The sequence below is a fragment of the Nicotiana sylvestris genome, chromosome 6 (genome assembly GCF_000393655.2).
Source record: "Nicotiana sylvestris chromosome 6, ASM39365v2, whole genome shotgun sequence".
In the NCBI taxonomy this organism is placed as follows: domain Eukaryota; kingdom Viridiplantae; phylum Streptophyta; class Magnoliopsida; order Solanales; family Solanaceae; genus Nicotiana; species Nicotiana sylvestris.
The window spans coordinates 38,256,167-38,268,471 of record NC_091062.1 but is presented as its reverse complement, the minus strand read 5'-3'; the positions used below and the strand labels follow the sequence as shown (position 1 = coordinate 38,268,471).

The window sequence follows — 12,305 nt, the reverse complement described above, 5'->3', positions numbered from 1 at the left end:
AGGGGTATTATGATGAGTGTGGAAATGGTCATTTGTGGAGTTTAACAGTTTTGGGATGAGAAGTGGAGTATTGTTGGAGGTGTGGCAAGTGTTGTAGTGGTGGTGAGGAGCGGGATGGTTTTGTGTTTTTTGGATATTTTGTGGAGGTGTGGGGTTCTGAGTGTTTGGGAAATTAACGTCTGGAGTGGTGAGGGAAAATGACAAATTCGCCAGATTCCGAACTTGATTAAGTTCCTCCTAGAACTTCAACAGTTTCTGCTCGAGTTGGGACGCACTTTTTTGGAAACCTGAGTACCATGAGTGACCTCTACCCGTTCAGTTGAGTTTTCCTTTCTGGTGTTGTTCGAATTTTCCATCTTCACTTTGTTCTTGTTTCTGATAGGACTAAGAGGAGGAGTGGGTGGAGGGCCCCTGGATCTCGTGGAATAGGATCATGATGCCAGAGTGCACGAACTAACCTTTGGGGAGGGGAATAATAAAAACAAAGAATAAAACAAAAGGTAACCAAGTTAGTGAGGATCATAAAAAGTATTACAATGTTTAAAAACATAGTGCGGGATTTTAAATCGTGTCCTCATTTGGGGACCTCTTTGCGCCCGAGGTAGGCCTAGAGACAAATTGTTTTGGAGAACTTAGAATGCTAAATGGCTCATTTTATTGATAGAAAATAAGACGAATCCCAAATCGACATTAAAATAAACAAGAAACAAAAATTACTATTGGCCATTGGCCTTATTACATTTTATAAAGCGAAAAGATAAACTCCTATCTACTTGGTCCCTAAAGGACCTTCCCCAGACTAGGCATCTTTGGCTCCAACGAACAGCTTCACCAACTCGCGAAGTCCCAGCAACAGGTAGGCTCTGGCTAGGTGTTCGCCCTCATTTCCTTCAGCATTTTGGCAATCCTCGATTCTTTTGAGAAATTTCCTTTCCAGCTCTACTAAACCTCGCTCCAAGTATCCCAGTCGCTTGTTGGCACTGACATCCATGTCTTTCCACTCTTCATTCAACTTTTGGTGGGCTTCTTGTATTTTACGGTGCTCGCTTTCACATTACCGAATCCTCTTGCGCAGTTGATTGTATTTGACATGTGCCACGGCCTTTTCATCTATGATTTTGTGACATCGAACAAGCCCGGGTTGACCCTGACCATTATGATTATCCTCTAGCCAGCCTGAATAGTATAGAGTACAACCAGCATGGTATCTGTCTGATTTGATGGTATCCCTTCCCATGACGATTTTGCAGTGCCACATATGCTGAGCTTGGCACTTGTAAGGGCTATCATCATCCTGAAATTCAGCCCGAAAGTGACTCATCTTGTTGACCCTTGGTATAAACTGCTTCCTACCAACCTGTCTCACAACTCGTAGAGGGACGTAAGGGTAGGTTCCTCTCAAACTGATAAGTATCAAAAATGGTGCATCCCTGGATCGGGCGATGAATTCCTCTGTAGGGAACCACTCGAACATCCATTGTACTTGATCCTCAGTTAGATTTTCAAACAGCTCTAACCACCCTTTGGCGTCTTCTGGCTGGGCGAACAAGTTGGGCATGTAGTTCATTCGTCTTGGATGATGGAAGGCTATGTGATCATCCCAATCCCTTCGCTGAATCTCTTGCTGCCCCTTTGGAGATGCTCCATGAGCCAGAGCTGGAGTAGCAAATTGCAGCCCTCGAAATGTTTGGCTCCTTGTTGACACTTCTCCAAGGTTCGGTATATATCTGCAGTGATCATGGGCACTATACTGAATGGTTTCCCACCAATTCCCTCCATTAGAGTTTTGGATACCATAGCTAGCCTAGTGTGGATCCTTGCTTTCTTCATTGGAAACACTATCATCCCCAGGAAGCAAAACATGAAGACAAAGACCCTTCGGTGAATATGCCCCAATGATGTGAGGGCGAACTCGTCCGGATAAGTACGGTAAGATTTGATGTGACCATACATTTCGTACAAATAATCAAAGGGAATATACGACTATTTCAAGCATGTCAAGTCTGGATTCTTCTTTAGACCCATCTTTTTGAGGAAACCTCTACCCTTACGGTTTTCCGGCATTAACAAACCCGGAGTTTCCTATGGTATACCAACTAATCCTCTTATTTCCTCTAGTAGGGGTGTCATCTCAATGTCCCTGAAGTGGAACAGAGACCTATCACAATCCCATAATAGAGTAGCAGCTTCTATGATCTTGTTGTTAGGTTGGATTTCCAGGAGAGAAGGTAGATTTCCTAGGTATTTTCGGACAAGAGTCTGATCACTGAAATGAAGATCCTTCCACCAGCTTAGCAATTTTGGGGGGATGTTGGTGACCATGCTGAATCTGGGGACTTCGTGCCTCATATTTCTACAAGACAAAAGGGTTAGGCCCTTACCCCCACCAAACTCGACTATTAAATATCAATAATTGGCATAAAAACATTTAGTTCTCCAAATAAATGCACAAAACGTGGTAGTGTCCATTTGGGTTTTAGGGAAACCCAGTGGACTTTGGACAAGGCTATCTTAAAGAGTCATTATGCGGACAACATAACTGACTTGGCTAGGTTTGACCATGATGAATGCACAATTAAACAGAATAAGATTTCTATGGGGTTTAGACTGGTACCCTTGAGAGGACAACTCAAAAGGGAAAGGCGTGGAACCATCGACTACACCGTTGATCGATTGGTTTTACCGCAAATATGTCTTTGCCGGATTTGGGGGGGGGGTGATAATATCCGAAGAGTACAACCATTCATTATAAGCATTGCTATGGTATTTTGTTTGGCACGAGTGGAATATGATGTTGAAAACATGTTTATGCAATAACTAAAGCAGGTTGTCACGTATTTGCACGTTGAGAAAGCAGTAAATACAACAGTTTTTCATAATTTAAAGCAGTAATAAAGGAAAGCAGTAAAGGAAAGCAGTAAAAGAAATAAAGGAAAGAAACAAAAAGACAAGTCAGTTTTGCAATCGAAAAGAAAATTGAATGCTTGAAAGAAATAAATAGATAATTGCGCATAAAGAAACATAAATAATAATAGTCTGAAATGGTAAAAGCCTAAAAATCCCCAGCAGAGTCGCCATGCTGTCGCGCCCCCTTTTTCTCGCGAAATTGGGTTTATGACATTTGGGAGGACAACTCATTCCCTTTTTTGGGAATTTTTGGGTTTGAATTGAAGAGTCGCCACCTAATGATTAAGGTGCATTGGGACACCAAGAAGGTTTGATTTGAGTAACCAGAGATTGGGTAAGGGCTTGAAATTATCTCAAGGGGAAGGTGTTAGGCACCCCTCAGAATCCACTAGTGTGGTTCCTGGCCAGACTATTGTTGTGAATTTAGGTGCAAATAACATGTAGGTAAATAAAGCTTCAAATTAGAGGGGATTTTCACATAATGGTTACAAACAAAATTGGAAAGAATTAAAAGGATGCTTATTTTCTTAAAAGAAATAGTTTGAAATCTTTAGAAGAAACAAAGAAACAAAGGGGAAAATGGGGGTCCTAGGTTTATTAATAATATGGATCACCCCACACAACATCCGGTAATCACTCCTCAGTGAGGGGCTACACGAGACGTTATCGCGTGGTCATCATATCCAAATCTACCCTTTCCCACCCGTTAAGGTATTAAAGTGTGGAATGGTCTCGTTTACTTATTGCATGCTATTACCCGTCCCAATCCTATCAGTCCCGGAGGCATTTTAGGACTACTAATCCTAAGGATGAGGGATATTAGGCTTATTTGTAGTTTTAAAGGCAAAATTTTAAGGCGACATATAAAAAACATGTATAGCAAGTTGAGGGAAAGCACATAACATGAAAAGGCTCAGATATACCTCCTTGAACAAAGAAAGCACATAATTAGCATGACTTTCACATGTTTTTTATGGTCCGATTAAGAACTTAAAGGTTGAGGCAGACTGATTTATTACATAATTCAAATAAGAAGCCCGAATCATGTGTGCCTGCTGGTTGTAGTTAATAACACAGATTTAGTTTATAACTTTGCCCTAAGGCTTGCCTAAGTGTTGGACAAGGATCCTATAGGCATGGTATCTTCTGAATTCAGAAAGCAATAATAATAAACTGAATACATTATGGTTAAAAAGGTTGTCAGATTATTAAAGAAAGCAAGTTTTTACGAAGGTCATGAGTTCTACAAATGATGATCCTTGTTATTACTGGTTAGCTCTAAACGTAAATGAAGCAATTCAGATTCTCTTAATAATTCCTATAGACATGCTTTCTACGCGCAGTTGATCAGAAGCCTTATAGACATGGTATCTAAATGCATAAGACGGGTTTTAACCTCTAAACATGGTATCTTACTGGCAGAATTTGTTTCAAGACATGAACATGATATCTATATGCGGTTGATTGTTTAAAACCTATGAACATGATTTCTAGATGAAAATGAATATACAAGATTCAGAAGGACCTATAGGCATATTTTCTATATGCATATGCAGAATTCAGATTTCCATACTTATGGACATGATTCCTATAAGCATGATTTCTATATGTATGCAGATATCAGAATGACTTATAGGAATGATTTCTATATGAGAGTTGCAGAATTTAGAATGACCTATAGGCATGGTATCTACCCTTTGCATACATAGTTACTCGCCTTTTTTACTAGCGATCCCCAAGAGTTTATTACAAATTATTACAGCCCAGAATAAAGTAAAATAAATCAGAAAAATGTAAATAAAAGTACAACCAAGGGAGAGCCTGATTCAGACTTCATGTATGAAATATGAGGTAAACCAACTCCATAAGATCAAGATCCAAAGCCTTTCTCCCATTCGAGTGTGTCAAAATTCCCTAAGAGCCTAAAAAAGGACCCCGAGCAATGCTCACACCCAAATGTATTATCAGATTAGGACAAGTACAGTGTGGAAGGGCCAACCTTCAAGTGTCCAAGTTCAGAGGGAGCTCAAAGGGTCCCAAGGCAAGGCTCACAAGAGAGGGGCAGAACTTAAAGACTAAGAGAGTGTGCAGGTGCAGAAATAGAATTCTAAAATGGGGAAAAGAGGGGGAAATAGCTACAGATAAGTACACATAAGGGGTTCAGGAGGAATATGGAAATTGAAAGAGGCAAGGGCAGGCTGTGGGCATGCCCAGCAATGGAGAATGTCAGCATACCCATAAGCATGTTAGAACACACTATTTAGAGGCTAGGATCCCAAGGGATCAAATTTAATTCATGGACAATAATTTGCATATTGCCATGCCTTAAACCATAGCTCAAACACATAGGGGGCAAGGGTTTGGGATTCAGAATAGAACATGCAGAAAGAAATCTGCATGCTAAAGTAAGTGTTTGAACTATACAGAAACAGTGAGTAGACATAGATACGAAATCAGTAAATAAACACTTTGTTGTGGTGCTAAAGCTTAAATCAGGACATACCAGTTTCAAAGAAACAAATAGAGAAAAACAGTAGGTCTTGTAAACAGGCCACAGTGCAGACAGTAAGAGAGAATACTATTTCATGTAAGTGTAAGTTGAGAAAGACTATGAGTGATGATGTGCTAATAAAATAGTCGTGTATTTATAGTATGAAAAATATGCAAAAATAAGGTAATAAAATGATTAAGGAACTGGATGTCAATTAAGAATCAATCAACACAAGACTTCCTTTAATTAAGGAATTCAGACTCAAAAGGTAAAACTATTTAAAGAAAAAAATCAAATAAACATCTTTTGCAAAGTAGGCAATTATGGGTAAATACATAGAAGTTTATTTTAGGGGCAGAGCTTTGAAATACGCGGTTGTATAAATAAGGTTAGAGAAATCAATTAGTAGCCAGTAAATCAAGGATCAGAGATTTTGTAATCACTGGTCCATGAATGAACCAAGTCAGAAAAGCTGAGAAACGTTTTTAACTTAAGTCGAGTAGCAGGGCAGTCAGCAAGAAAGGAAAGAAATAAATCAAACTTATACAAAAGGAAGTCTGAAATTAATCAAAAGTTGAAAGCCCTTTTAGAGGGAAGTTCAACACATATAAAGAGAACACAAGTATCAGGCACGCGAAAAGGGTCAAGTGGAAGGTCTTATAGAGTTTAGCAAAAGTCAGAATCATATGAAGAAACAAAATTGAAACAATGATTTTGAAACTTAATGAAGCAGTAGATGAAACAACTCCAGGAACTCAAATAGGTCCAAAAGATTAGGGTTTTTGAAATCAGGCAAGTTCAGAGATGAAGCACAAGAAAATCACATAGCCAATGGTATCAAAACTTAGATGAACCCCCAAATTCTAGGGTTTTTACCATCAATCGAGTGCAGAGGTGAGAGGACAAGCAATCAAGGAAAAGATACTAATCGAAATAGGTTCAGAGGTTTCAGAAAGGAACTGAGACCCTTAGCATGCTCTTTCATTACTAGAAACTCATGAGAAGCATAGTAAAAGAAAAACATGCGAGACACAGTAAAAGAAACATAGTAGAAGAAGCTAATGAGAAACATAGTAGAAGAAACTGATTAAGAACACAGTAGCAGAAACATAAAAAAACAGTAGAGGAAACTGATAAGAACATGGTAGCAGAAACTTAACGATAACACAGTAGAAGAAACACAAATAACATAGTAGAAGAAACATAGTAGAAGAAGCACATAAAAGAAAAAGAAAAATCAGAGAAACATCTAAAAACCCTAGATCGGAAAATAAAGGCTTTGAAAGGATAACTTTTGAAAGAAATATCAGAAAATCATTTAAAAGCTTAAGGAAAACGTGGATATGGAACAGATCTACAGAGATCAGAAAAACCTAAAAAGCTAGGGTTTCAGAGAAACCCAAACAGTGAGAAAGGCTTGGATCTAAGCAGGAAGAGTCGAGGCCAGGCTCGAAATAGACATGGCTTGCCGGAGCAAGGCCGTAAATGGTCGTGAAATTTGAATCAACAAGGGTCTAGACCCAACTATTCATGGTCAAGTTATGAAACTTCAGTAACCAAGCGTAAGGAGCCATAGAAGGCTGGTGGGTGGTGAAACCACCATGGATTCAGGTTAGGAGGTGGCCGGAGAAGATGGATGGAACTCATCGGAGAGAAGGGGAAGAGGGAAGGTTCTAGAGAGAACCAAAGATAGAGAGGTAGAGAGAGAGTCGGTTGAGTGAGGAATGAGAGGGGTCTTGGGGGGTCGTTTGGTTTAATTTGGTAAGGGCGGATCTGGACCGTTGATCAAAAATGATCAATGGCCAGGATTTAGTCCGGGTTGGGTCGGGTAGATTTAGGATTGGGCTTGGGTCTTGGGTTTAATTAGGCCAAATTAAAAGGCCAAATGTGGCTATAAGTTAAATAGCCCTTTTTCCCATTTAATTTATAAAAAAAATAATAAACAAATTTTTGAAAACAAATTAAAAGCACTAAAATGACTTATAACGTATAATTATCAATTTAAAAATACAAAACCCCATTTTATAAACATGAGACGGATTTAAACATAAAAATAGCTAATATTGCAATTACGCAATTTTATGCTTAAAATACCAAATAAATTTTTAAAAATGTGTGAAAAAATATCTTAGCTATATTTTAATATAAAGATGAGAATCCAATAAATAAATCAACAAAAAAATAATTTTGGGGACAATTATTGGGTTTTCCTTGATAAAACAGAGTAGTAAATTGACTTAAAAGTCTTTGAAAAATTAAGAAAAATAATAGGACCTTGGGACATACTTATAAATGCATATACATGCTATTTTGAAAGATATTTTTCATATAAAAAATACAGGAAAAAATTGGGTATCAACACATACGACAGTTGGAGGATGTTCTTCGACGGAGCTGCAAATTTCAAAGGAGTGGGCATCGGAGAAATTTTGGTATCAGAAACATGTCAACATTATCCGATATCTACTAAACTTAGATTTCCCTACACCAACAACATGACAGAGTATGAAGCCTGCATACTAGGGCTCAACATGGCAATCGACATGAATATTCATAAGGTGCTGGTAATTAGTGATTTAGATTTGCTCGTGCACCAGGTAGAAGGAGAGTGGGCCACCAAGAATTCCAAGATATTTCCATATCTACACCATGAACAAGAATTGAGAAAGAGGCTTATGAAGATAGAGTTTCGGCATGTGCCCAGAATTCAGAATGAGTTTGCCGATGCATTGGCCACCATGTCATCTATGATACAACATCCAGACAAGAATTTCATTGATCTCATCCCAGTAAGAATTCATAATGAGCCGGCGTATTGTGCCCATGTTGAAGAAGAAACAGATGGGAAACCTTGGTTCCATGGCATTAAAGAGTATTTGGCAAAAGGAGAATATTCGGAGCATTAAAACCACACTTAGAAACACACACTTCGGAGATTGTCCAATCACTTTTTCCACAGCGGAGGAAACTTGTATAGAAGAACTCCTGATTTGGGATTGCTAAGATGTGTCGACACAAAAGAGGCTTCTAAGCTACTTGAGGAGATACATGTTGGGACCTGCGGCCCGCATATGAATGGTTTTTTCCTAGCCAAGAAGATACTTAGGGCCGCTTACTTTTGGATGACTGTGGAGACGGATTGCGTCCAGTATGTCATCAAATGCTACCAATGTAAAGTGCATGCCGATACGATAAAAGTGCTACCCAATGAGCTTAATGCAACAAGCTTACCTTGGTCGTTCACCGCCTGGGGAATGGATGTCAACGGTCATATCGAGCCCACTGCTTTAAATGGTCACACGTTTATTCTAGTAGCCATTGACTATTTCACAAAATGGGTAGAGGCTGCATCCTACAAATCTATAACCAAGAAAGTCATCACAGACTTTGTCAAGGATCATATTGTTTGCTGATTAAGAATTCCCGAGTCTATTATCACTAATAATGCTGCCATTCTGAACAGTGATCTGATGAAAGCCATGTGTGAAACTTTCAAAATCAAGCACAAGAATTCCACGGCCTATAGACCTCAGATGAATGGAGTCGTAGAAGCCGCCAACAAAGACATCAAGAAGATACTAAGGAAGATGGTATAAAACCACAAATAATGGCACGAAAAGCTACCCTTCGCTTTGTTGGGATACTACACTACAGTCCGCACATCAACCGGAGCAACTCCCTACATGCTGATTATGGTATCGAAGTTGTATCCTATCCGAGGTAGAGATTCCTTCTTTAAGAATCATACAGGAAGATGAACTCAGCGATGCAGAATGGATAAGGAGCCGCTATGAACAATTGACCCTTATAGATGGAAAAAGGATGAACGCAGTATGTCACGGTCAGCTTTACCAGAATAGAATGTCTAGAGTTTCAACAAAAGGGTCAAACCAAGATAATTTCCACCAGGACAACTGGTGCTGAAGAAGATCTTCTCACATCAAGATGAAGCCAAAGGAAAATTCTCTCCCAACTAGCAAGTTCCTTATATATTTCACAGGGTTCTAATAGGAGGAACACTCATACTTGCAGAAATGGACGGAAAAATTTGGCCAAAACTAATCAATTCAGATGCAGTCAAAAGATACTATGCCTAGACTATGTACATTTCTTCATTTGCTGTAATTGAACTACGCTTGACCTGATTCCCGTTTAAGAAGGGATACGTAGGCAGCCGTGTGGGTTCGGTCATATCATAATAAAATTTCCATTTCCCCCCCAAGATCAGAAACTGGGCAAAGGGATCCTCAAAATTCCGAAGAAGGTTCAACAAGTCTCGTTATTAGCAAATGGCCGAGGGATCATCTACCAAACTAGGGCAGAATTATGAGAAGGACCCTCAAAATTCTAACATGAGAAAGCTGCAATGTCTCTGAAACATGTTACTATCACTAGTTCATCTAAAATTACTTGATATTTCAATATGTTTCTAAATAACTCTATGTTTATCAATAATTGCATATTTTCGAAACTTTTATTTTCGTAAATGTTAGGTTTTACCCAGGGAAACTCAAACGAGGCCTCCAAAACAGAGCATAGCAAGGCCAGCAGACAAAGACGCGATCCATCCTCCCCTTACGAAACTTACAATTTTTCTTTGAGCACAGGCACATCGGACGTAGCAATAGAATTCGCAAACATATATACACGAAGCAAAGTCACTATCAAACAGGCCACTAGACACTGAACGTATCCCCAGTTAAGAAACATTCTACCCTTATTTTCTATCTGTTCTTTGAATGTGGCTAATCCCTACCTTCATATCTACATGAGGCTAATCCCTGCCTCCATATTTGCATGAGGCTAATCCCTACCTCCATATTCATATGAGGCTAATCCCTGCCTCAATATCTGCATGAGGCTAATCCCTTTCTCCATATTTGCATGAAGCTAATCCCTGCCTCTGTATCTGCATGAGGCTAATCCTTGCTTCATATTTTCATGAGGCTAATCCCTGCTTCCATATCTGCATGAGGCTAATCCCTGCCTCTTTATCTGCATGAGGCTAATCCTTGCCTCCATATTCGCATGAGGCTAATACTTGCCTCCATATTTGCATGAGGCTAATCCCTGCCTCCATATCTACATGAGGCTAATCCTTGCCTCCATATTTACATGAGACTAATCCCTGCCTCCATATCTGCATGAGGCTAATCCCTGCCTCCATATATGCCTGAGGCTAATCCCTGTCTCCATATATGCATTAGGCTAATCCCCGCCTCCATATTTGCATGAGGCTAATCCCTGCCTCCATAGTTGCATGAGACTAATCCCTGCCTCCATACTTGTATGAGGTTAATCCTTGACTGCACATTTGCGTGGGACTAAGCATTATCCCTCCTTGCATAAATATTGCTCTATTCCGGTACTATCTATTTGCTTTTCAATCGGGCTAAGATCTGCCCTTTATTTCACAAGACTAAGCTTTGTCTTGTTAATATCATATTATTGCATCTCATGGGTGAAATATCACCAATCTGCCCAAAGGTGTCATAGTCTAAAAGGCATCATCCTCATAGCCAGAAGATACCATGCTATGGCCTGAGGATCTCTCAAATTTGTATATCATTATTCAAAGGCGTCATGGTTCGGAGGCACCATCTTCATGGTCCGAGAACATCATTTCATGGACTGCGAATCCCTCACCGAACAATTCATGGCCCAGGACATCATGGTCTAAGGACATCATCCTTAACTATCCGAAGACAACTTTCATGGTCCAAAGGGAATCTGCATCATGTTTAAATTTTCACACAAGTGCATGTAGCATCTCATTACTTGCAGGTGGCAAGTAAGCAACAACTATCCCAGTGGGAGCAGCCTTGCTCCAGTTCCTTCAACTATCTCAAACTTGACTGTTCACCATAACCACTCTTTCACCCATACCGGAATCTCGTGTCCATTCTTGTTATGACTTTATCAGTATATTTTGCCGATGGATCCAGAACTACACATGACCTGATATTTGTAAAACTATGGATATGTAGGCAGCTTGACCAAAGTCCGGCCTCTATCTTTCAAAGCATCCCATCCGATCAAAATTGGCCATCATTTCTTTACCCGAAAACTCTTTCATCCTTTCCGGGTAAAGAGGGGCAACTGTTGATGCCCAATTTTTCCCATAATATATTCAAAACTGTGCCTTGGCATCAATTAGTATTTTTCATACAATTTCTGCATTTTAAAATATTTTTTAATTTATTTATCCCAGCATTTTATTTATGAAATAATCACTGATTGCATCACAAATAGTTTTATAATAATTTTTTTGGCTTAATTTTATCATTTTCATTTGTACTAAGTTTTAATTATTGCACAAATAGCCATATTTGTATTTTTGATGCAATTATAATTATTTTGCAATAATAGCCTATGCATGCATTATTACGTTATTGTACAGGAAAATAGCCTTTTATATTTTAATAATATTAAGTAATTATTTTAAAACATTTATAGGCATGAAAATTATTTTTTTATAATTTATTAACTATTTTTAGAAATTATTTTTTATCAATTAAAGAGGTATTTAACAAATAGCCATTTCTATTTTTGACCTAGCCTAACTAAATGCCCAAATTCAATCCTGCACCAGCCCAAAATCTACCCAGGCCCAAATCCCATCTGCCCCTAACCCAATTTAAGACTACCCGACCCAAAACCTCGTCAAATCGTGGCCGTTGATCCTTTAGATCAATGGTCCACATTAGGACCTTCCTTTTTTAGTCCCAATGACCCCCAAACCCTAGTCATTTGCGTACACTCGCTGCCCCTGAAACTCTCTCCTCTCTGGTTCTCTAAGACCAAACTTAACCCTATCCGCCTTCACCCAAAACTAGCCCTAATCCCCTAGATTCCTACTCGATCCATGGCTTCCCATGGCTATACGAGGCCTCTACTTGTCTTCTAT

General features: G+C 39.2%; 1 protein-coding gene across 1 annotated transcript; it reads left to right on the top strand.

Moving 5' to 3' along the window:
- Positions 1-7,929: 7,929 nt before the first annotated feature.
- LOC138870500 (uncharacterized) lies at positions 7,930-8,304 on the top strand. The gene has a single exon (XM_070148309.1). It carries the CDS (start codon positions 7,930-7,932, stop codon positions 8,302-8,304), a length of 375 nt encoding a protein of 124 aa, XP_070004410.1.
- The last annotated feature ends 4,001 nt before the right edge of the window (positions 8,305-12,305 follow it).

Coding starts and splice junctions, on each gene's coding strand:
- LOC138870500 (XM_070148309.1), top strand. CDS start 7,930: ATGGCAATCGACATGAATATTCATAAGGTGCTGGTAATTAGTGATTTA.